Raw genomic sequence first — 26,499 nt, forward strand, 5'->3', positions numbered from 1 at the left:
CTGGGTGTGGCTGTTGTGAAAAGCCCTGTCCAGAGATCTGAGTGGGCTTCCCAAAGATCTCCAAAACCCCAGGGAAAAGCCCGCCCCCCCCGCCTCCCCCACACAAACACACAACTCCCAAATAAAGACATTTTCCTGGGGATTCAATTAAAAAAAGCCGGCCTAGGTGTTTTTGTTCGTGAACGTGGGAAGCAGCGTGTTAGAGTCGACTCTAGCGGCTCTTGCCAAGGTGATGGGTAAATTCGGCAGGTCCCTCCCGGTCTTGGTTCCGCGAGGGACAGTGGGCCCGGCAGTTGGACCCGCCCAGGCTCTCGGGAGCACCTGAGGCCCCACACGCGACGTGGTTGGGAAAGGCCCAAAGCCTCAGCTCCCATTAGCCGCCCCCCCCACCCCGGCCGCGGCGGCGGGAGGGAGGATGATTGACGGAGCCTCTCAGTGGCTACGGCATTGCAGAAGGAGGGGCGAAGAGGGGACGACTGAGCTTTCCCCTTAAACTGGTTGGGTTGGGCCTCGGGTCCAGCCTCCCCCAGGCCTATTGGCCTCCCTGAATGGGTTGTTATGGTAACAAATGACCGAACAGTCCCTTATGAATTGACCAATGAGAGGGGCCGTCTTTTCTACCGCACCTCTGAGCGGTAGGTGTTGCGAAAGCACGGGTAGGGCCCCGAGAAGAAGGCGGTGCCAGGATGTCCTGCGGAAGAGCTGGAGGAGGGGCTCGTGACGTTGCCGGAGGAGCCAATCACGCCTGCTGTTTTTCAACGGCCCCGCCCTTTTACCGCACATTTCCCCTCCCCTAGCTCATTTCGCACGACGCAGCGGTTGGGAACACAGACATTTTCGGAGCTGGAGCCGCCACTGCCGCCGCCATTTTGTGTCTGTGGAGAAAGAAGCTTCTGTAGCGGCTGGAAGTGGACGGAGAACACCCGTGAGACGGCGGCGTTTCATACCCGAGGTCCCCCCTGTGTCGTCCCCCAACCCCCCTCCGCGGTCAGCATGTGGTGAAGCCGGAGCCGCGAGAGATCCGGGGAGAGGAAGAGGAGTCGGAAGGGAGGCGGGGTATCGAGAGCGGCTTCAGCTTCAGCTGCGGCGGACCTCGGAGGGGGGCCGCGGCGCAATGTCAGAGCAGACGCCGGCCGAGGCCGGTACTGCGGGGGCCCGGGAGGACGCCTGTCGGGATTATCAGTCGTCACTCGAAGACCTGACCTTCAATAGCAAACCGCACATCAATATGCTGACCATTCTAGCCGAGGAGAACCTGCCCTTCGCCAAGGAGATCGTCTCTCTCATCGAGGCCCAAACCGCCAAGGTTTTTATACACCCCGCAGCCTCCTATTCTTCTAATACTCCCTGATTTTAGTGTCAGCCTCATCCCAGGTCTCGCTTCCATCCAAAGGGGGGACAGTGTTCCTCCTCTCCAACCCTCCCCCTCCAACTCTGGCTCGGTCTTTGGCCCAGGCTTCGAGCGTGGGCCTCTCTGGGGGGAGGGAGTGGGGAAGATAAAGGGTGGAGTCCCACTTCCGCTCACCAACTCCTTATTTAGGCCACCGCATTGTATATCCCGACACACACGCTTTGAATAGACCCCTTTGGGGCGGGGGGACTTAAAGGCAGTTTGTGGTGTGGGGGAGTAAGAGTTAATGCCATTTTAACCCCCTGGGAAGGTGGGGAGTGGTTCTTCGCCCCTTTCCCCCCCAGTACCCTTTTGGGTAATTGTGCTTTGTGGGTTGGAAGGAGGTGAAGGGGGACCTGGGAGCGAGCTGTTGGTGGGTGGGAATAGGGAATTGGCCCCGAGTGGAGCAGCCGCTTGTTAGGAGCCCAACATGGCGCCTGAAAAGCACATGATGCAAAAGGGAAGAGAGAAGAATCCATTCCCTGCCAGCCAGGCAGCTGCTCACACCCGTCAGCCCCGTTTTGGGGTGGGGGCGGCTAGATACAACTTTTATTCTCCTATGGGAGTGTCTTCATTTGTCCCAAAATACGGGCAATTGGGGTCGAGGGTGGGGTTTGGGTGTGGGGGGGAGGAGATCTTATACAACCTGTAGGTGGAGAACTGGCCCACTGGGTAACAAGTACGTGGAGCTTTTTTTTGAAAAGTTCAGTCCCTCCTCTTCCTTTTCTCTTTTTTCCTCCCCTCCCTGATAGTGAAGACGTGCTTTCTTCACCCCTTAACAGAAGTGGTCCTCTGCCACCCTGTATTTCCCTGTAGTCCTCTGCTGTGGATTCATGTGGGAGTAATATGTCACTTAAGTTACTGTTAAACTTACGTAGTTATCATAATGAGTTTTAATAGCTTTCCAGCACTACGTTTTATTTTTCAAGCTTGTACCTATGGTTTAGTTTTTTCTAGTTGTTAGTGTTTGAAATTATCAGGATGAGCCTCCTTTTAGTAGAGTGAACCCCTTTTAAAAGGCCACTTTAACAACAACCACCGGTATATTGTTTAGAGGCGGTTTCTGTCTAGTGTAAAACTGAGTGGTCTGACTCTAATAAATGGTTTTGAAATGTGTGACTGGTATTATAAAATTTGTGAATAAAACATATAAAATATGTATTTGTCTTTTTTATTTACCTTTGTAAGGTGTAGAATCTGCTTCCAAGTCTTATTTTTATCTACGTGGTTGTGTGTTTTAAACAAAAGTCTTTAAGTGACTTGGGTTCATTCTTTAGGTTCCATCCACTCTTGGGTTAATCTGTTCACAAGATACACGGTTTCAGGTGGTCCTTTCAAACCTTAATGTAAAGAGGACAAAAAATTTCTTTTTTTTTTTAAGGGCCCGACAAGTTTGTCATGCTCAGTCTGACAGCTGAAATACAAGTCTTCATTCTCCTTTTCCTGTGAATGTCTGTGTGAAACAGCTATTGTTCTTTTTTTTAAAGTATGAGATATTTAAAAAGGAAGCATTCCTCATACGCAACATCCTTTTTATTGATACCACAAACATTGGACATGAAAACTTAGTTTTTTGCCTTGTTAAGGCTTAACTTGACATTGAAAGCGTTTTTTAAAAAACAAAACCACTTGTGTTTTTAAAAAAATAACATTGATTTTTAAAATAATTGCCTAGTATTTGGGGGATTACTAATGTTTCACAGAGCCTAATTTAGTAGCTCAGGTTGTCACTCAAAAGTTTCTTTGCTGGGTTTTAATGGATCCAGAAGACCTTCGAGAAGTGAAAAGTAAATGCTGAATATAGTGACCACATTAAAACTTGTATTTGTGTATGGCTACACAGAGTGGTGAAAATAGATGGACTATTGGCTGATAAAAGACAGCTGAAGTTTTTTGGCACACGTTTCCTGGTTATTTTTGTAAAGCCAGATTGTGGAAAAGATGTAAAAGTCACTTTGGGGGAATAACCAGGGTTGGGGTTGAGGGTGAGGGGAGGGATTTTCTGTTATTTGGTAGCAAACTGGCTTGGTTTTGTGTTTCTGGAGGTGAATGTTTGTGTCCTTATTCTCTAGCATCTCAATCAAGCAGTACTAAACTTAAGGATTCACACCTATTTTGAGTCTTCCCATGAGGCAGTAGTAGCGAAAAAAATAATTACATACAAGGATTCACTTGTACAATAAAAACTTAGCATACTGAACAGATTTTGGTTTTAAAGAGCCTTTTCATAAGTACAACAGTGACTAAAATGGTGTAAAACACGACATGGTAAGCTAAAGACACAGCAATAAAGCATTTGACATGATAATATTTTCCCACATGCAGTGGCCTTGTGACCCTTTACTAGATAGTACCGTAAAAAATTTTTCCTACAAGGTTATTCAAAGGTTTCCTTAGCCAACTTTCGTTGTAGTAAAGGTGTTACCAGAATTAAGAGCACTTCCACACACTGTATGGGCAATTGGTTTTGTGAAATACGGCATTGTGTACTGCAGAACTGAGCCTACCCTAGCTACAGGTAGCTGGGTGTTGTTCAGGGTTAAAACTCCTGTACACATGGGATGGGTAAATGGGGGTAATTTTTTTCGTTTTTGTTTTTAAATCATGGTTGCTCCTGTGGAGTCGGATTTAACACTTAGTTTATTTATATGGTGTGTCTTAATGCTCCTCAGCAAGTCTGAACCTGCTGATGCTTTCTGGAAACTTGCTGTGCCATCTAAAAGCCAGTGATGGGTAGGCATTGCCGTTGAACTGGGGCAGCATTTCTTTGCTTTGGAAAGGGCCACCTGTATCAGCACCACCACACTGGCTCTGCACAAATTTAGAACCCCTGGTTTGTGCATGGCAGAGGAAAAATATTTCGATTTCGACGGAGAGTCCGTGCTGTGAAGAAAATCTTCAGGACAAATCCTGGTTTCCAGAGTCAAGTTCAACCTGATTTACATGACTCAGCGGCTGTTCCATCCAGTTTTTCTTGTATCAGTAACAACTTGCACCTTCCTGCATGTTCATGTGCAAGTTTAAAAGTGTTTTTTGCCATTAACTTCTTATGTGAAGTGTACTTACTTTCTTTATTCATTGGATTATAGAGAAGTAATCCTAATGATTTTACAGGTAACAACTTCAGAGACTTTAACATATAAAATATGCCTATGGAAATTAGGGTTTCTGACAGAAGTCTGAAAACTACTTCATTGAGTGTAGGCACACCATTAAAAGTAATGTGGGTCACAAAACTTATACTTGGATCATAGGAAATAGCCCTTCCTCCCCCTTTTGGTCACTTAAAACATGTCTTTAACCATATGAACCTGAAAAGCCATTTGAGTGTTAAATGAGTGTACTAAAGATTAAGGTTTTTCTTAATGGTGATTATGAGCTTTTATATGCTCAATAAAGATCATTGTAAGAAATTGAACACTTAAAAGTTTCATAAAGGTTAATATTTAAAAGTATCAACAAAAATAGAGGTCTGTATTTTAGCTTTAAAAACTCACCTTAAAAAAAAGTAATTCTTTGGTGGCAATTCATTATACTAAACTTGTCAGTTTCTTTTTATTCAGGCTCCTTCCTCAGAGAAGCTTCCTGTTATGTACCTTATGGATTCTATCGTGAAAAACGTTGGACGAGAGTATCTCACTGCCTTTACTAAAAATCTAGTTGCAACATTTATTTGTGTGTTTGAAAAGGTATATATGCATTTAGAAACATTTGAATTTTTAAGAAATGTGTTCCTGATTAAATAAATACTTGTTTTTGTGTTGGGTTTTCTTGGGTGGTGAAATGTTTTATTCTCTTGGACATTTATTAAGTATCACGGTAAAGTTAGTGTTTTATGTTAGATTTTGAATGCAGATTCTAGGGTTTTTACATTATCGATTCAAAAATAGATGCCTTTGCTTTTAGAACTATATTTTTTCCTTAATTGAGTTGGTTCATTTGATTGCAGATATGTTCCATCACTGGAATATGGGCAAAAAGATCTGAAGCTTTCCAATTTCATTGTTTAGGTTTCTGGTGTTAGGATGTTGGCTATTCCTATCTGGGGAAAAAAAGCATAATCCTCCAGTGTGTCTCAACCTGTGATTGATGCTTGACACTTTTCTGTTTTTTTGCTGGAAGTGTTTCCTCTTGTTACTTTGTTCAAGTATGTTTTATAGGTATGGTATGTTCTAGGTATGTGTGAATGGTGGACCAGTTAATTTCCTTAGGTTATACTGGAAATATTTCTTAACCCCCTTAGTGTTTAGAAGAAAGGCTTGTTTATTTTCTATACCTAGCGATTGTACATTCCTTCCATGACATTGTATCTGGAAATTTGGTACAGTATTATGTTGGGGAAGACAGGATTTGGTGAATTATCCTCCTGTCAGGCATTATCTTTCACACTGAGCAAAAGGTCATTTATGAGATACTTAGGTTGAAAGATTGTTTCCTAACATAAAACATTGGTAGTTCTTATATTCTAGTAGATAATACCTTTTGTGTTTGGAGAAATCTTACAGTTGTCAGGCTTGGAGAATTGGGATTATTTTGAAAACTAGTACCAGATTCTATTTGTTAGAACAGAAAATGTGTAGTTGCTACTTGAATAATTTTTTTTCGTTTAAGTTCTTTGAGAAAAGAAATATCAAGTAAGTATATGTAGAAGAAATTTGGAAAGCTATGTTTCAAATTTAGGAGCTTGTTAATTAGTATATTGTAGACCCTTGCTAAATACTGATTACCTGAGGCTGTAGTCTTAAGGAGAAGTTCACTTTGCATTATAGAAGTTGGGGAGCTAAACCAATCTCTTGATTTCAGTTTATCAGTATGTTCAAATGTGACTGGGCCTCAACACTACAGTTGATGAAAATGACCTTGTAGTAAATATAGTTATTATCTATCTAAATACTTGGAATATATAGTCAAGGCTTTATTATCCTAAAGTTAAATATCTAATTCAGTTTTCCTAAGTACTAGGTTTCTCTGATGGCTAATTTTTAAAATATTGTTCATATTATGCTCATTATACGTGTAAGCAGATAAGTTATCTAATATTAAAGCTCATCAGTGGGTAAGATTTTGTGAATTTTAGTTAGGGTGCCTTCCATGCCACAAATACTATGTTCATAGGTACCAACTATATTGTATTGCAGAGGATTGGTTAGTGGTCTAGTTTTGCCTTAATTTTAACTTTGTACTGCCATGTAAATAACTTTAAAATTTAAGCCATCAGGTAAAGTTTTCTAGTTTTACATTTTTGTCCAGAGTAAGAGGGACATTAGGAATGCTATACGAAGCCCTAAAATTTAAAAATATTTTGTACTTTTTCAAAGTACAAAGACTGGCCTAGTTGTTTGCTTTCATGAAGACTAAGTGATACTTTAATTTTTCTAAATTTTTTTTTGAGGGAGAAATTTATTTATTTTGCAAACCAAGTATATCTTGAATAAATTATTACTGTTGTATATGAATGAGCAGAATGTGTGTCATATGTGAAGTAGAACAGAGATTGATGTAGCTTTATATTTAATATTTAAAACATTCTATAGTAACTTAACAAGCCATAGAACTGTTCTGTTGTTCTAGGTGGATGAAAATACTAGAAAAAGTTTATTTAAGTTACGTTCCACATGGGATGAAATATTCCCATTGAAGAAACTTTATGCCCTGGATGTCAGAGTCAATTCGTTAGATCCTGCTTGGCCTATTAAACCTCTACCCCCCAATGTGAATACATCTAGCATCCATGTGAATCCTAAATTTTTAAATAAATCGGTAAGTTTTACATAAATGGTGTATAACTAATACTTTTAACTATCAAATTTCTTGCCAGAAAGAAATACCAAGAATACCCTGTGCTAAATCAGTTAAAATTTTTTTTCCTTCGGGTTCACAGTGCATTTAAAAATACATTCTCCTTGTTTAGGTGTTACATAATATTCTTAATTTTGATTTTAAATTCCTGAAAAATTTTCTGTTGTGTTTTTAACTATGGTCCGTTTAAAATTATGGATAGTATTTATTGAGATAAGCTAATAATCTTTAGTTCCCTCTTAGCTTCCGTTTTAGCTGTGATAATATATTTTTTAACAAATTACTTTCTTTTATAGCCCGAAGAGCCTTCGACTCCTGGCACAGTGGTCAGTTCCCCTAGCATCTCCACTCCTCCAATTGTTCCTGATATACAAAAGAATCTTACCCAAGAACAACTAATAAGGCAGCAGTTACTGGCAAAACAAAAACAGTTGTTAGAACTTCAGCAGAAAAAGCTGGAGCTTGAACTAGAGCAAGCTAAGGCACAATTGGTAAGTAGAGGAAATTTGCATTTTAAATATTTTAAACCTGTTTTTCCCATAGAGAAGTAATTATTTTGTCTTTGAATTGTATTAACATTGATTTTATTCAGTGTATTTTCCCACTTGTATTTGCAAATCATGGTGTTTATTAGCAAATTTTTGTATTGTAAAACTCACTTGAATATAAACTACACTGTTTTCTTTCAAATACTTTTCTGTGGGATTGCTATCTTATAAGATAGCACCTTAGTTTTGTTAACAATTATGTGCACTTAATATCAGTCCCAATAATGTAGGTGTGTTGTGAATGGTTTTGCAGAGTCTGGAATCTTTTTTGCGCTTAGGCTTCAAGAGCAGAAATCAGGTTCCTAGAAACCTACAAAAGAAAAGCCATGACAAACTGAAGGAGTCTAGGAAGATTACACATTGATATGCATGAATGACCTTATACCAAGTTATTTTACGTAGCACTTGAACTTATTTGAGAGTGAAGGAGGTATAGGCATGGTGAGTTTTCTAAGTCATTAACAGTGCCACTTTAGGAGTAACTAAATTTTATAACAGAATTTAGCTGAAATAACTGACTTGCGCAGCTGGAGCACTGTGATTTATTTAGCAGTTTTTTTAGTAGTAATCTGGCTAGAATCCTGAATAATTGGGAAAAGGGAGGATTTTTTTTTCATTCTACCTAGAGATTATATTATAAACCCCCAAAATAAAAGACTAAGAAATAACAGGCCACATAAGTACATGAACTTTCTCTTTTCACTTTAATCTTCACTTAACCATGAGAAGTATGCAATGCAAATACAGTATTGAATAAATGGATTTCATTCAGTTTAATAAAGCATTATATTCTTTAGGTTTCAGCTTACTGACAATCTGCATATTTTACAGCATTAACATGAACATTTATTTTGTATTTCAGGCAGTTTCTCTTAGTGTTCAGCAGGAGACATCCAACTTAGGTCCTGGATCTGCACCATCCAAATTACATGTTTCACAAATTCCCCCTATGGCGGTTAAAGCTCCCCATCAGGTTCCTGTGCAACCCGAGAAAAGCCGTCCAGGTCCATCCTTACAAATTCCAGATTTGAAAGGAACTAACCGGGATCCCCGTCTCAATAGGATGAGTCAGCATTCTTCTCATGGAAAAGATCAGAGTCACAGAAAAGAATTCCTAATGAACACATTGAACCAATCTGATACTAAAACAAGTAAAACTGTACCCTCTGAAAAACTGAATTCATCCAAACAAGAAAAAAGTAAATCAGGTGAAAAAATAACCAAGAAAGAACTTGACCAATTAGATTCTAAATCTAAATCAAAATCACCATCACCTTTAAAAAACAAATTATCCCACACAAAAGACTTGAAAAACCAAGAATCTGAAAGCACGAGGGTGTCTGATATGAGCAAGAGAGATCCAAGATTAAAAAAACATCTTCAGGATAAAACTGATAGCAAAGAAGATGATATAAAAGAGAAGAGAAAAACTGCAGAGAAAAAGGATAAAGATGAGCATATGAAATCATCTGAACACAGACTGGTTGGAAGTAGAAATAAAATCATTAATGGCATTGTACAAAAACAGGATACAATACCAGAAGAATTGGAAAAACAGGGAACAAAACCAGGAAGATCGAGTAATAGAAAGCGATCAAGATCGCGATCACCCAAATCTCGATCACCAATTATACATTCTCCAAAGAGAAGAGATAGGCGGTCACCCAAACGAAGGCAAAGGAGTATGTCTCCAACCTCGACACCCAAAGTTGGGAAGATTCGCCAATCAGGAGTTAAGCAGTCACATATGGAAGAATTTGCGCCACCTTCCAGGGATGAAAGAAATGCTAAGAGAAGTACTAAACAGGATGTTAGAGATCCAAGGCGAATAAAAAAGAGTGAAGAGGAACGACCACAAGAAACTGCAAATCAGCATTCTACAAAGTCAGGCACTGAACCAAAGGAGAATGTAGAAAATTGGCCAAGTTCCAAGTCTAGTAAACGATGGAAACCTGGTTGGGAAGAAAATAAAAGGTAGGATGTTCACATTTTTAATCAAGTAGAATACTATGTACATTTTAAAATACAGTGTAAACTTAAAAATTGGATAATGCTCATTGGGTGCTATGATTAATGTTTTATTTCTCCATTTAATTCTTATAACCCCATATGTTAAATACCATTATTATTTCTATTTGACAGATAAGGAAACTGACGTTTTGAAAGGTTAACTAATCTACCTTAGGCTATATAACCAGGATGTGCAAGAAGCAGAATTTATATCTGATTTTCCTGACTTCAGATCTTGTGTTCTTAAGCATTTAATTAACTTTTATGATTATATAGATTCATTTTAACCAGATGCTTTGAAAGGATCCTTAAATATGGTCCTGAGTATTTAAAAAAATTTGATGAAGTAACATACTGCTTTTATGGTTTCAGCTTACAACAGGGTGATGAACATAGTAAATCTCCTCATCTAAGGCATAGGGAAAGCTGGTCAAGCACTAAAGGAATATTGTCACCTCGAGCCCCAAAGCAACAGCATCGATTAAGTGTAGATGCCAATCTTCAGATTCCTAAAGAGTTAACTCATGCAAACAAAAGAGAATTACTTCAAAAGGTAGTTACCACGATCCCATGTAATCATTATTCTCCTTTGTCTAAGTTCTGTAAGTACTTTTTATATTTAAAATACTTGATTTCTTTTTATCACCCCATGCAGACGAGTGAACGTTTAGCATCTGGTGAAATTACACAGGATGAGTTCCTTGTTGTTGTGCATCAAATTCGACAGCTATTTCAGTATCAAGAAGGTAAACATAGATGCAATGTACGGGATAGTCCTACAGAAGAAAATAAAGGTGGATTAAAAAAGAAACCTCTCTTATCTGATGCTGAATTAACCTACTATGAACATAAAGCAAAACTGAAAAGGACACAGGTTCAGCATTCATTTCCAAGACTTGATCTCTTAGATCCTGATATTTTTGACTACCCTTTGACTGATGCCTTGTTGTCTGGAATAGAATGTGAGCCATCCAAAAGTAAACATGCAAGTAGGAATAGTGGAGCGCAGTTTGACAGAAAAGAACAATTTAGTGAAAGAGCAAGACGTCTTTCTCCTATATCTGGGAGTCGTACTTATGCTGAGAATCTTGCACCCCATGAGGGCCGGAGAAGACATGACGAGCAAGTCTCTGCTAAAGGTAGAAAGTTAAATCAGATTATGCCTATTGAATCACACAGCAGTGAAGGGAAAATGAACAAGCTAAGTGGGGATGGAACTTTGTGACTGTTCAGACTACCTTTTTGTTTGTTTAGATTTGTTTTTTTCCCTCAGAGGGAAGGGAAGGGAGCAAATATTTGTAAGGCCAACTGTGTGTCAGGTACTTTACTAGGTCCTTTATATATGTAATCTTACTTAATTCTCACAGCAACCCAATGAAATATGTATTATCGCCATTTTACAGATAGGAAACAAGACCAGAGAGGTTAAATAACTTGCTCTCAAAGTCAAATAAGTTGACAGAATGGGGATTTTTTTTTTTTAACCCGAGTGTCTGACCCTAGAGGGCATCCTCTTTCTTACCTGCTGCTTGATGCTGTCTTTTCCTTCCCCTCTAGCAAAGTGAGATAGTTATGAATATAGAAAGAATATACATGAATATAGAAAGATTTTAAGATAATTTGATATAAATTCAGATTCTGGGAAAATAATTTTTTTTTCTTTTTAAAAGGTGTACGAGAAGAGCAGAGATCACCATTCAATGATCGTTTTCCACTTAAGCGACCTAGATATGAAGATTCAGATAAACCGTTTGTAGATAGCCCTGCTTCACGATTCGCCGGCCTCGATACAAATCAGCGACTTACAGCTTTAGCTGAAGACAGACCATTATTTGATGGACCTAGTAGGCCATCAGTACCAAGAGATGGCCCAACCAAGATGATTTTTGAAGGACCTAATAAATTAAGCCCTAGAATTGATGGACCTCCCACACCAGGTTCTCTTCGGTTTGATGGGTCACCTGGACAAATGGGGGGAGGTGGCCCTTTGAGATTTGAAGGGCCACAAGGTCAGCTAGGAGGTGGGTGTCCTTTGAGATTTGAAGGTCCTCCGGGACCAGTAGGGACACCTCTGCGGTTTGAGGGGCCAATTGGTCAAGCAGGAGGAGGTGGTTTTCGGTTTGAAGGTTCCCCTGGTCTGAGGTTTGAGGGATCTGCAGGTGGTCTGCGATTTGAAGGACCAGGGGGCCAGTCTGTGGGTGGTCTCAGATTTGAGGGACATCGGGGTCAACCTGTGGGTGGTCTCAGGTTTGAGGGACCTCATGGTCAGCCTGTGGGTGGACTTAGATTTGATAATCCCCGAGGTCAGCCTGTAGGTGGACTTAGATTTGAGGGGGGTCATGGTCCATCAGGGGCTGCAATTAGGTTTGATGGACCTCATGGTCAGCCAGCAGGTGGGATCAGATTTGAGGGCCCTTTGCTACAGCAGGGAGTTGGAATGAGGTTTGAGGGCCCGCATGGTCAGTCAGTAGCTGGTCTAAGGTTTGAAGGACAACATAACCAACTTGGTGGGAACCTTAGGTTTGAGGGTCCACATGGTCAACCAGGGGTTGGGATCAGGTTTGAGGGACCTTTAGTCCAGCAAGGAGGTGGAATGAGGTTTGAGGGTCCTGTACCAGGAGGTGGCCTGAGAATTGAAGGGCCCCTGGGTCAAGGTGGTCCAAGATTTGAAAGCTGTCATGGTTTAAGGTTCGATGGACAGCCAGGTCAGCCATCACTCTTGCCAAGATTTGATGGATTACATGGTCAGCCAGGTCCTAGATTTGAAAGAACCGGTCAGCCAGGCCCACAGAGATTTGATGGACCACCTGGACAGCAGGTTCAACCAAGATTTGATGGTGTACCTCAAAGATTTGATGGTCCACAACACCAGCAAGCATCAAGGTTTGATATTCCTCTCGGTCTTCAAGGCGCACGATTTGACAATCATCCTTCACAAAGGCTTGAATCAGTTTCTTTCAATCAGACTGGTCCATATAATGAGCCACCTGGCAATGCTTTTAATGCCCCATCCCAAGGACTGCAGTTCCAAAGACATGAACAAATATTTGATTCACCTCAAGGACCAAATTTTAATGGACCACATGGCCATGGAAACCAGAGTTTCTCAAATCCCCTTAACAGAGCTTCTGGACACTATTTTGATGAAAAGAATCTTCAGAGTTCTCAATTTGGAAACTTTGGCAATTTACCTGCTCCAATAACAGTAGGAAATATTCAGGCATCTCAACAGGTAAGTCTGTTACATTTATTCTGTTAACGTTGTTGGGAGATATGAACCATTTTTAATATTTCTAGTGTTTGAGGAAGGTTTTCAGGAGGTAGTTTACAGATTGGAAAGTTTTTAATGTACTCCAAAATCTCACATGCTATGGAAGTGGGGAGAGAGTCTTGGGGCTAAAAATTGCCCTTTAAATCCAAAATTGATTTTAGCTCTTCCAGGATCTAGAGAAATCTGAATTTCTCCCCTCTCCTCCTTCCTTCTCCCCCTTCTTAACATACACACAGACTATTTTTTTAGTTCACTTTATTTTTTATTTTAGAGTAATTTTAGGTTCACAGCAAAATTGAGCTGCACGGTACAGAAGTTTCCCATACACTACTTGCTTCGCACATTCATAACCTTCCCATTGTTTTTTTTTTTTTTTGGGCTTCAAAGCTCATAAAGTATTACACAATTGTGAGTGTGTTTTATAGATCTCTGCTACATGTAGAACTGTTGAGTCCTGATAAGCTTTAAAGTAACCAGAGAGCTTATTTTCCAGACTGTTTTTTAAAGAACTGTCTTAGTGTGAGTTGAACAAAGAAGAAAATCAGGTTGCCCATACTTTTATAGTCTGTGATTCTTTTTCTCCCTCTCTTCTGATCGACTTTTCACCACCTTTCCAGTCAAATAGAATTGTTTTGATACTATTGTCAATACAGCAAACCTACGAGTTGCCTCCCAAATATATTCATTATATCACCTAAACATGTACAGTCACCTGTTGATACTCTTTTGCACTTGTTCTGCATACATTTTAAAATGCATATGAAATAATTTTAAGCAATGTGCTTACAATTTGTCATTAATTCAGTTGATACTTATTTAATGACTACTATTGCTTGCCTGCTGAAATTCTCCTGGGATAAATTTACTTTTTTTCCAGGTGCTGACACTTTTTTATTAGAACATGTTCATTTTATGTTAGTAACATTGCATGGAAGAAAATGTAAAACAAGAAGAAAGATTTTTAAAACAAAAACTGCTTTAGAAAGCAGTCTTCTGTTGATACCAATAATTTGAAAAAATAATTGTCCTGCCTAGTGAGAGTTACTCTCTTGTATGTCCTTAAAAGAAGTGGTTTTGTTATTGACAGATACTCTATAATGGGACTTAATCATGTTTCCGATATAATACAGAATTGATGGGGTTTTTTTTAATGTACATACCACCAAAAGTTCACATGGATACTGAACCAGGCTTATAAATAGATACTTGTTTACACAGCAGCAATATGCACAAGTCTTACCTCACCCTGGGTCTGGACTGCAAATACAGTATTTGTATGCCTGTACAGTACTTGTTTCACAACTGTTTTATTTTTCAACATTTACTTGGTATCTTTTGCAACTCAAAATATGATGGCTAAGCAGGATGAGCACAAAGGGGTTCAGATTGCTAATGAAAATAGGCTTTTGACATCTGTGGTCTGGTCAGTTCTGGTATCGTCGTTGCTGTATACTAGCCATTATGACTATGTCCAGGTCACAGCTCTGGATGTCACGGCTTCTATTTGTAAAATAAGGCAAAGCACCAGCAAGGTAAAGTGATTTGCGTAAGGGCACACAACTAGTTGTTGGCTACCGTATGTTTGCATGGTATCTGAAACTTTTCAAAGAAGCTTTTCAAAGAACCATTCTCAGTTCCTTATAATTCTATGAAACAGATAAGGGAATGCATACTTGTTTCTTTTTGTAGAAAGCTTAGAAGTGAAGTGACCCAGTCAAGTTACACTAGCAAGTCTTTATTATCTTAAAAACCAGGCATTATATCTGTGAATATTTTTATGTGATTAGAATGTTAAAATTTTACTTAAATGGAAAGGATGTTCTTAAAACCAAGGTTTCTCTTAAAGGTTATGACTGGTGTTGCTCAGCCAGTACCATTTGGCCAAGGACAGCAGTTTTTACCAGTTCATCCACAAAATCCAGGAGCATTTGTTCAGAATCCTTCAGGTATGTACTTTCTGAATTTTATGTTTTTCAAAAGACAAATAATTATTGTCTTGTTGAATAGCTACCTTGTTAATTTTAGAAAATGACAATTTTGAGAGGGTATGTATAATTTAGAGAAATTTAATCTGGATGGGAAATGTTTTTTTCTCTTTCTGGGTTTGTTTACATTGTTGATATGTGTTCTCATTGATCCTGTTTAAAACTACAGATAGTTAGCCAGGACTAGTACACCATAAAAAAGAGGGGGAACGGAACCTATTGGGTGGATGCTGGAGGGTGGGGTATGACTATGACATTTGTCTTGAAGTGAAATAAATCACAAATCTCAGAGGTCTCATTTTGATATATTGAGTTTTTGTTTTGAGTGTGTTTGATGATCTAATAAACATTAAGTAGATACTGGGGACATTACCTTATAAAATTGATTCATTCATATGTCTTTGTGAGCACTCAAATAATAATTGTATCCAACATGTTGAAAGAATAGAAAAAAACTTCTGTGATTCTGTAGCCAGGATCCCTGATAAACATCTTTGCTACTGTGGGGTGAGGCATACCAATATTGTTACGGGCGGTGTGAGGGCTTGAAAAATGAATTTTAGTTTTAATATGTGAAAAATGGGGAGTATATAAATTATGGCGATTTATAAAATAACTTCAAAGTTAATTTATCGAGAACTAGCCTAGCCCAACCAAATAATAGTGGTACTTGCTTTATTTCTGAATCTTGAGAAACATGCTCTAGTGTGGCACTCACCAGTTTACAAAGTTAGGGAGTTGTCCAAAACTTCTGAAGTAATGAGGTCCTAGCCACGCCCCAGTTTATGCATTAGTGCTTAAACTGTGTCATCATAAAGAATTCATTCAGTTAATATGAAGGCTTTTTATTTTTAATTTCTAGGTTGACAATTAGGATTAATTATTTTTTAGGTTTTTATCATTGTAATGAAAAGGGAAGGAAAGAATTTGGGATCAAAAGTCAGAAGACCAGAGTTAGAATCTTCACTCTGTTGCTTTATAGGTGGGCAGAATATAAGCAGATACACTTTCTGGGGTTCAGTTTCTTCCTCTTAGACAGAATACGCTAAAAGTCAGTATTTGCCTGGGAATTTTTTTTCAAAGAGAATCAAATGAGATCGTATATGCAGAAGTACTTTGTATCTTGTAAAGTGCTATATTAATGTACTTTGCTTTAGGATTCACTTTTTCTTTTGGAGGAGAGGATTTGTTGTAACGGGGTTGGTGGCACGAGATAGTGTGCGAAAACTGCAAATTTTCTTTTTTTAAACATTGTATATAGTGCTAAATACCTCAATGCCTTACAAATACCCATTTAATCCTCATAATAACCTTAGATAGGAACAATTATTAGCCTTTTACAGGTAAAGGAACTGAGGCACAGAGAAGCAACTTGATCATGTCACACAACTAGAACAATTTTTAATTAGGATCCTAGGAATCTGATTCCATAGTTCATGCTTTTGATCACTAAACTTGCCTGTCTGCAGACATGTAAATAGCTAGTTATGACTCTTAATTAAGACGTATAAATAGCTAATTGTAGTGAAATGTAAATGTTAAACTAATGTGTGAAATACAATTATAATTGACTATTGAGGTTGATTTGTTCATTCATTCGTGTGTTCAGACATTTCAGCAGACATTAATTAGCCTGTGTCCAAGGCACTGTGCTAAGTGTAAAGAGCGTGCAATGGTTAAAGGCAGGGATTATGTGTATTGTGGATGCAAATTGAATTTCTGCCATGAAGAGGAATTTTTTGTGGTTCAGGACTTTTTCTAGAGGTGTGCTGAGATGCATAATAGTGACATACAAATCATTGAAAATAGTATTTTTATAATTGAGTTAATGAATCGTAGTAAGATTAGTGCGTAGCAAAATATGTAATTGGATTGATTCCTCACCAGTGAGTTTAAGGACAAGTTTGTTATCCTTGTCTCATGTATTCAAATTACTGATGCTGTAGTAAGCTTCAGCAATAGCCTGAGCTGCTTTGCAAGGGCAATAATTCAGTAAAGGTCAGAGGGGCAGGTATACTGTGAGCCACATGGCTCATCTCCCTGCATGTGGGGGCAGTTATGGGGGAAGTACTTCCACTTAGGCTTTAGGTATTTATTTTCCTAGAAATCTGTACTAAGACATGGTGATCTACTTCATCTATACAAAACTGCCTTTTCCAATATGGTTAGAAGATGAGGAATAGAAAATTAGAAAGGTAGACAGTTGAACTAGAGGTGGTGTGCTGCTTCACATAGAAGGGAGTACGAGTATAAAGTATCAGTATTTTCAATTATTTGTCCTCGAATGTAATTTTTAATAGATGATTTGCTTACCTGAAAAGTTCATTTTAGTAGCTTTTGAGATAATTTACACTCATCCTGAACAAAAGTTTGTAAAATTTATTGTTGATAGGGTATCTTGAATACAAACTTTGGAAAATGCTTAATATAATTTGTATCTTAAAGTTCTACTTTCATTTTAAGAGTGTTATTTTTTTAAAGGAGCTCTTCCGAAGGCATACCCTGATAATCATCTCAGTCAGGTGGATGTAAATGAATTATTTTCAAAACTGCTAAAAACAGGAATTCTCAAATTGTCCCAACCTGATTCAGCTACAACACGTAAGTATGTTTGCATACTTCATGTCAACAAAGCTCTGTTAAATTATGAAGATGTATGATATGATACAGTGATGTAAGTTATGGTAAAAGTTCTTAGGATAATTGAATTCATAGGTATCCTCTTTTTTTGGAAAATCTCATAATTGGTTTATAATGAAATTCTTTTTAAATTTTCTAAGATGGAATTATTACTTCTATAGTGGACATTGTTTCAGTTGACTAACATTCCTGCAAATATCATGTGGTCGTTTTACTAGTTTTACTTTTAAGAGATCAGACCTCATTACTCATCAAAGTAAAGAATTGCATTAGGTTCTTGGGCCAGTAAATATAAGATTAGAAGCACTGAATAGACAAGGTGGGGTTCTCTGTATGCTGTTAACACATTCCCCTATAAAGAAAGAATACATGGAGAATGGTTTTGAGAAATTGGTATGTTTCTTTTCAATTAAAGAAATAAATGAAGTTGCTGCTCAGCCTCCCCCTGAGGAGGAGGAAGATCAAAATGAAGATCAGGATGTTCCAGATCTTACCAATTTTACAATTGAAGAATTGAAACAGTATGTAATCTAATTTTCTTTCTAATTTTCTAAGGTAAAAGGGACAAAGACTTTACTAACAGTAGACATTAGTGTGGTAGTCATTTTACTCCTCTGAACTGTTTTTAAAATTTAGGAAGCCTGTTTTTTTTTTAATGTAAAATACACATATTATAACGTAAACTTTAGGAGAGTTAAGGAAATTAGATTTTTCTAGTTTTTAAAAGTTTTTTAAAAAGTCTATTTTCACTTTATAAGTAATGCATGTTCATTGTGGAAAATTAGAAAATACAAATAAAATCAAGAAAATAAAATTACCTATTTAATTCCCACTTTACTGATAAACACTGTTAACATTTGGTACATATTTTTTCGTAATTTTGTATTGCCTGTATAACTTATATAAAAAAACAAACCAACAGTTAAAGCTGCTTTGTGGATTCATTATAACCTTGAGTACTTTCATAAAAAATAGAACAGCGAATGTTTTTCACCCTTTTAAAATCTTTTTTCAAAGTAATATTTTCCCATAAAGCTTTATAATGAAAATCTTATAATAAAGGCTTATAATAAAAAAAGATGGCATTCCTTTTTCTAGTACTACTCCTCACTCAGAGGCAAGTATTTTTTAACTCTTTTCTTTGGTTCCTGACATTTATTTCACTATTTCTTAAGATACATATTTTTCTAATTTATCATGCTTCTTGATTTATCATGTTTAGAAGTCTCTTGACTTTCTGAAAGTGATTTAGCTACCTCTACTGTTCTACCGACTTTCCCCCATATAGTTATATAGCCATTTTTCATTATATCATTATTCAGTATTATGAATCTAAATACTTGTTTGCTGTTAATAAAAAGTACTAGTGTACTGTCCTTTGCTTTATTCTATGTAAAAATTCGTTTTGGAGTTAACGACTGCCCTATTTGTTGACTTACTTGGTCTATGGTCTATACAATTTCTTTCCAAATAAGGAGCCTAGATTTTTTAAAAATGTTTATTGCTGACCTTGGTTTCCCATTAGTCTTCTAATTTTTCTTTTTAGTTATCTATACAATTATTTCTTCTTCTGTACCTCTTTCACTGTTCTTTAGGCCAGGGTGGGATAATTGAGTTATTGAGAACTGCAAAGATCTGGAGAGGTGAAATCTAATTATCTGCCATATCCACCTGCTGTGTCCACCTTGATATTGACACTAGTCTAAGAACAGGCCAACTATTACCTTATTAGTTAGCAGATGGTCATTCCATTTTTAGCTGGGAGGAAGTAAGTAACTGGGCCAGGCCTGTCAATAAGAGGATAGACTTTATGTTCAAAATTTACCAAAGTTCGGGAAAAGAGGGTCAGTGATACACTATTAGAGAATAATATTGATCTTTGGGTATTGATAGCCTGCTCTTGGTAAAACGTTATTTTGTCACATAATAATGGCTTCCCCTTTATTAAAATGTGGAAAATTGAAATGTTTGTAACTGCCTTTTTTTTTCAGTTTATTAAGCCATGTTGTCAAAACTAAAGATTATTTCTTTTTTTCCCCCAAAATAGACGTTATGATAGTGTTATAAATCGACTGTACACTGGTATTCAGTGTTACTCTTGTGGAATGAGGTTTACAACATCACAGACAGATGTATACGCAGATCACTTGGACTGGCATTATCGGCAAAATAGAACTGAAAAAGATGTTAGCAGAAAAGTCACTCATAGACGTTGGTACTACAGTTTAACAGTACGTAATCCATATGGCTCTGAACTGGCTTTTAGCTTTTAAATTATATCATTCTAAAAATATAGTAAATAATTGCTGAGAGCTAACTTGTGAGTTTTTTGAATAAAATTTGATCCCTAGAAAACAAATTTGCACAGTATGTATTTGCTTTTTGTTGAGATTAGAATAGGACACAGGTTTCTTCTAGGTCTAAAATTCCAAGTTGCTATGACTGACTTTTTAAAAAAAATTATACATGAAATTTATCTTGTTTAAATTAGTTGTAACTCTAGAGCTAATGGAAAGTTAATATTAAGATTTTAATTGTTAATTCGTTGCTTTATGTTGTCTGTTATGGGGCTTAAAGAGGAACGTATAGTTTTAAATAAATTATATTGTAGAAGAATGTACCTTTACCTTTAAATAACTAATATTGAAGATATGCAGTGTAAGTTTAGAAACAAATGAAAATATTCTTCTTAAAACAACTTTTCAGGACTGGATAGAATTTGAGGAAATAGCAGATCTCGAAGAACGTGCCAAGAGCCAGTTTTTTGAAAAGGTGCATGAAGAAGTTGTGCTCAAAACGCAGGAGGCTGCTAAAGAAAAGGAGTTCCAGAGTGTACCTGCGGGGCCAGCGGGAGCAGTCGAGGTAAGAGAAGAATGTTAAATATTCTATACCCGTCATGTCCTTCACTTTATTTACACCCCTCTTTCAGTGAGTTTAAGATCTCTTATAAGCTTTGTTCTTCAGTTGTACTCTGTGATCTGGCTATGGGTTTTATAACCATTTAGTTACGTAATACCGGTGATCAACAGCAGTGAAATGTTAACTATTTTTGCAATGGAAGAATGCAAAATCCGTAGGACTTTTCTATCTGTATATAATGAACATTGTTTAACCTTTCGAAAAACTCTTAATCCTTCTGCACTTCACAAAATGTTTTAACTTACTGGGGTTAAATGTGTTCTATTAGTAAATTTCATTTTATATGATTCCATTTTAGAGTTGTGAAATCTGTCAAGAACAATTTGAACAATACTGGGATGAAGAAGAGGAGGAATGGCATTTAAAAAATGCTATCAGAGTAGATGGAAAGGTAATTTTCAGTCTTTATGAGGAAGTTTTAAGATTAGTTTTTTTTCCCACCACTCTGAAAATGTTTTTATTTCTTGGTCTTAATAAAAAAAGGTATTTCTAAGGTATTGGAATTTAGAGGCAGTGTTTGAGTTGGAAGGGATCTTAGTAGTCAGTAGTCATCTGGTACTGTACTCATTTTATGTAAGAGGTTGCATAACTAGTTAATGATAAACCCAGAACTAGGTCTTCTGCATCTAGTCTTCTTTCTGCCTAACCACACTATTTTGATTCTGAATTTATATTTCATCATCAAAAATGTTACTGTCTTGAAAACATACATTATCTACTTAAATGTAGAAAGCCAAGTTCAAAGAAGAATCAGAATGAAAAATTTTTTAATCCAGTTTTGTGACCAAATGATTTTTGTCTCCTAAAGATAGCTATCTTCTAGTTTAAATTAGAAAATCTTACTACAATAGCCATTAGAAACGAATATGCATGAATATGTACTTACTTTTTTCTTTTTACTTCAGATTTATCATCCATCATGTTATGAAGATTATCAAAATGTAAGTTTTTTGGTCACTGTTGTCATTTGTTATTTTTTGCATTGGCAATATTGTTGTAATCTTGATATTGAGCTGTTTTTGTTTTGATACAGCATGTATGTTCACTAAATATTGGTGCTAGATTGGTAGACTGATTTAAATTCTGAATTACTGTATTATTTGCATTCTATTCACTTGAAACTAGAGCTCTAGTCCTAGAGAAATGTGAAGGAAACTGAAAAAGATGAGAAAGGAGCATGATGGGAATAGCGTTAGGAGTTATGGGTAGCATTTACTGCTTTTTCCCCCTTACATACGCCACTTAGCCATGTAACATAGGAATAATTTTTAAATGATCACACATGAAATCTGAAAAAGACATCAGTCTGTTGCCCTTAGAAATTCAAATTTTCGTATTTGTAGTGACTTTTTTTTTTTTTTAAACCAAACAGTGGAACACATTGCCTTTCAAAGAATGTTTGTTTCATGGGTTCAAGAGGCAGTCTGGTAGATATATTTAGGTCATCAAAAGACAACTTTCTAGGATGTTTTGAGGATTTGTGGGGTTTTTTTTAAATCCTCAAAGGATTTGAAGTTAGTCACAAAAATCCCAGGATATATGTATGGATTACCATCTATGTGGGCTTAAATATAGAAGCAGTCTAATCGACTTCTTTTGGCCTTTTATTGGTTGCTGCTGTTCTTAGCTTAGCTCATTGCTGAGTACACATGAAATGCTTAATACACATTTTATTACTTGGCAGCCTTTATGGCATGTTGTATAGGGAAGCAGGTATTTCAGTTGCACTTGGTATGTTTCTTTGCCCAACGGTCTTACAAAATTAAATGTATTTAATGTGATAACTTTTGAACTTTAATCAGTACTTTTCATTTTGTAGACATCTTCATTTGATTGTACACCATCTCCCAGCAAGACACCAGTTGAAAACCCCTTGAACATTATGTTGAACATTGTCAAAAACGAATTGCAGGAACCTTGCGAAAGTCCCAAAGTTAAGGAAGAACAAGTTGATACCCCACCATCTTGTACAGAGGAAAGCATAGCAACACCCGCTGAAATTAAAACAGAAAATGATACAGTCAAGTCAGTTTAAATAAAGTGAGAAAGGTATGTTTTTCTTTTTTTAAAAAGCTGCTGTTGGATCTAGAAAGTGAAGAATTTTTTATGTATATATAGACATATATCTATATAAATTGTCTAGCTGAGGCAGGGCCTTCAGCTATCATTTGGTTAATAAATACATTTTAGTATTTGCATTTCCTACTGCCTGCACAGTTTCAGGTGCTTGTTGTGTGAAAGTTCTGTAGATGTGTGCAAATTTAACAAAATGAAATTGTAAGTGTAAAAATGTACGATTTTCACTTGTGCAACTGTAAATTATAAATAAAAATATTTTTGCTATCCATGGAGTGTAATATTTATGCACACCATCAAATACAGTGTTTCTGTACTTTTTATTGGGTGAAAATGGAATTTAACAGCAACTTCAACATAAGATTTTTTTTTCTAGTAGTTTCCCATGATTAAAGCAAAGTCTGAAGTTAATCCTTCAAAAGAGGGTTGTGAGAGTGCTGTAGCACTTTGCTCAAATAGAAAAGCCAGATTTGAAAAAATTTTAAAAACAAAATAGGACATATTTACATATATATATCTCCAGCTATAGAGAACCATCTAGATGTCCATTTTTGAAAAAGTATCTAATGAAGCAACTTTTATTCTTGAACTTGGGACACTGATGGCATCAAACGATTAATAAATATATTTAAGTACTAAAAGTGATTTTTTTTTTAATGACATTTTTCAAATTTGTCATGATTTAGTGCAGATGAACATACTTCTATTTTAAGTTACAGGGGATCTGTAAGAATGTTCATTTGAAACATGGTTAATCTTTTTCATTTGTTGGTTTTGACTGAATTAGATGGATACCATGAGATGTTAATATTCATACATGTAATAAATAGAATGATGAAGAAACTTTCAGTTTGTGTGTCTTTATTTCTTGAATGGCTTTAGATTGTGACTTTTTTCTTTCACCTGTTCTTTAAAATCTGAACATGGCACCTGCTTATGAGGCAGGCACTCTGAGATCATCTTTTCTGCCATCTACTGGAGAAGATAGGCATATAAAACAATGAAAATTCAGTTTGCTGAGCACTTACCATGCGGGTAGGCATTGGCAAACTTTTTACATCTATTTTCTCTGGTACTTACCAATAATACTCCATGGTAGATGGCACCCCCAATTTATAGGTGAAATCGAATCACCTACTTAGATTCATAGAACAAGAATGTGAAATCTGGCTTTGCCTCCTTTTAGTCCATACTATTTGTACAATTTAAAAAAGTACCCTAAGATAAATGCTTGGCTAGACAGAGGCACACCAAACTACCTGAAGATTGGTTAAGCAAGACTACAGAAGTGGCGATATCTGAGTATTGGAAGATAACTAGGAGCGGAGTCCACATTGGTGACAAGGGCATGTAGAGAAGGAATGGACAGAAAATGGTAAAGGCTTAGAAATACTTCATGTTTTCAAACATTTTTATGTTTAAAACCCAGTAACCTGGAATAGATTATGGAGTCATCTTGGTCATGCTAAAGAGTTTGTATGACACTGATGACCATGGAAGCCACTAGAAATTTTAAACAGAATAGCCTATCTGCATCTAAGGTTGACTTTCTTTTTTAAAAAAAAGAATCAAGAGAATAAAATTTTACAGAAATTATCAAATGCTAGAAAGCTCCAGTAAAAAAACTGGTTAAGTGTCCACTGGATTTGAGTTATAAACACATTATGTGATAGCTGAACTTTTGAATATATATGTAGATAACGGAAGAAATGCTGGGGTCTGAATCCAAAAATGTAGAAAAAATTGCCTGTTGTGCCTTTTTTGGGGGAGACCATCCATAGTTTTTATCAAATGCTTAGAAGTATGTGACAATCAAAAGAAAGGTGACATTCAAACCTACTAGTACACCAAGAGAGCTGGATAGAGGAAGAGGACCAAGCACAGGTCCCTGGGGAATAAACATTTGGTGGGACGGCAAGAAAACACTACTGAAGTAAAATAGGAAAACCAGCAACGGAGGGGAAATTTTCATAGAATGGGTAGTCAAGAAAATAAGGAAGATTGAGAAACATCCCTTATTGACTGAAGTTAGTTTCGAGTAAGGGTGCGAACACCAGTTGCAATGGGTTATGTGAGTGGTAGGTGACAAAACAGAGCTAGAGCTACTCTTAACAAAATTTAACTGGAGAGATTTAATTGTAGTTGAGATGAATAGAGAAGTCACCATGTTAAAAGCTCACTGGAGAGAGGTTGGAGATGACAGAGAGCTGGAGAGACTCAATAGGTAAGAATTAGCTGAACAATGGAGGGTCACAGGTATTGGACCTGGAGGTTCGATGTCAAGTAGTGATTTACGTGTGGCCTCCAAATTTGGCTGTGCATTAGAATCACTGAAAGTTAATAACAGATTCCTTATCTTGAATCATTTGGCAGGTTCTCATTTAGAGACACCTGTATTTAAGACACTCCACAGTTAAACATTTGGAACTAATTATCAACTTTATCAATAAAAAAAGTTCCATACTTGATTTTAATGAACAGCCAGATCTTGTAACTGACTTAGAAATCAGAAACGCTGAATTTTAACCCCAAAAGATGGTACAGTAATAGTCCACACATAACACTGGGAACCAGAACTAGGCATCTGTACTGCAAATGGCAAGGAGAGCTGAAGGGAGCATGAGAGAAGATAGAGCATTGTCTTTCAAAGTAAGAATTGAGTGTGTGACAACAAAAAGGAATATTGTATTTCCTGAAAACTACAAATTTCATTGTTTATACCCTTTTCAATGTTGGCATTTCAACATAACTTACCTACTTAAAACTTCCATGGTCTCGAAAAGACTACAAAGTAATGTTATTTACCTAAAAATAAACTTCAGGGAGAAAAATAAGGATCTAATTACATATTAAAAATTTAAAGCTTCTCACATAACAGCTTAACCTAAAATAGAGAATTCTAGATTCTATTTTCCTGGCTGGCTTTCTTTACAGCCTATTTTAGTGCCTAAAAAATGCTCTGAAAGGTTTCTACAAAATATTCAGGAAAAGGTGAGGAGGCATCTAACCATGTCTCCCAAGTGGAAGATTTAGCTGAATGAAGAGGTTAACTTGGAGGTAGAAATGGAAAAGCAGGCTATTGTCAGGGACTGAACTACTGGAGAAGCAGGCAGTTTTCTCCTAATCTTACATGGATAGGGTCAGCTCCACTGGGCAGGTGGGGAAGAGCAAGTTAAAGAAGGAGGCAAAAAGCACCAGTGAGGTGCCCTGGTGAGGGTTTGTAGGTGTGTACCTAAGGGAGGGCAATGCCTGGAAAGTGGAGGGTACGTAGTTGGCAGAAAGTAGAGATGGTTACCAAATCTATTTAGTTCAAGTTTTGGCCTAGGGTCAGCCCTGCTCCCTTTGGAACTAGATGCAAACAGCTGATTTATGGGGGATTATGAGGACCACCTAATTTATAACCTACTTTGGAGAACCTGAGGTAGAGGTGGAGGACTAGCCATTTTTACTAATTGGAATCATAAGCTTCCTGCTTACAAAGGGTACCAATTCTTTGGAATGCGGATATACTCACCTCAGTGTGTGTTCTAAAACTTGGTTCACTTGAGAAAATGTCAGTCCCTCACTTACCTTGAAATCCTGTGCAATCTGGTTGTTATATTTTGACGACTTCATTAAAATTGCTCTCCAGAGTATTACCAATGACTCCTTGCCAAAACCAGCGTGCTTTTCTTAGCCTCTTAATATCTCCTGGACCATATACTCCTTAAAAGTATATTCTTTTGCTCTACTTGTTAGTGCATGTTTTCCTGTGTTTCTATTTTCACTTAGGAAGAACTTTAAAAATCAAATACATGAAGTATAGAAAACAGTCTCCTTTTACATCTTTTTCTATAAAGTAACCAAGTTAACAGTTAGGTA

General features: G+C 37.1%; 1 protein-coding gene across 2 annotated transcripts; it reads left to right on the plus strand.

Annotated features, from left to right (window-relative positions):
• The first annotated feature begins 811 nt into the window (after positions 1-811).
• Positions 812-24,180, plus strand: PCF11 (PCF11 cleavage and polyadenylation factor subunit). Of its 2 annotated transcripts, none has more exons than XM_033119524.1 (16): positions 812-1,306; positions 4,954-5,079; positions 6,962-7,150; positions 7,486-7,680; positions 8,600-9,711; positions 10,120-10,300; positions 10,403-10,886; positions 11,418-12,979; positions 14,865-14,964; positions 17,485-17,604; positions 18,059-18,164; positions 19,691-19,874; positions 20,350-20,505; positions 20,861-20,953; positions 21,468-21,503; positions 22,382-24,180. In XM_033119524.1, exons 1-16 carry the CDS (start codon positions 1,115-1,117, stop codon positions 22,595-22,597), a joined length of 5,052 nt encoding a protein of 1,683 aa, XP_032975415.1. In that variant the 5' UTR covers positions 812-1,114; the 3' UTR covers positions 22,598-24,180. The 2 variants fall into 2 exon arrangements, with proteins under 2 accessions (XP_032975415.1, XP_032975416.1); XM_033119525.1 differs by having other exon boundaries at positions 10,403-10,493; positions 22,382-23,481.
• The last annotated feature ends 2,319 nt before the right edge of the window (positions 24,181-26,499 follow it).

Source organism: Rhinolophus ferrumequinum, chromosome 11 (assembly GCF_004115265.2).
Source record: "Rhinolophus ferrumequinum isolate MPI-CBG mRhiFer1 chromosome 11, mRhiFer1_v1.p, whole genome shotgun sequence".
Taxonomy (NCBI): domain Eukaryota; kingdom Metazoa; phylum Chordata; class Mammalia; order Chiroptera; family Rhinolophidae; genus Rhinolophus; species Rhinolophus ferrumequinum.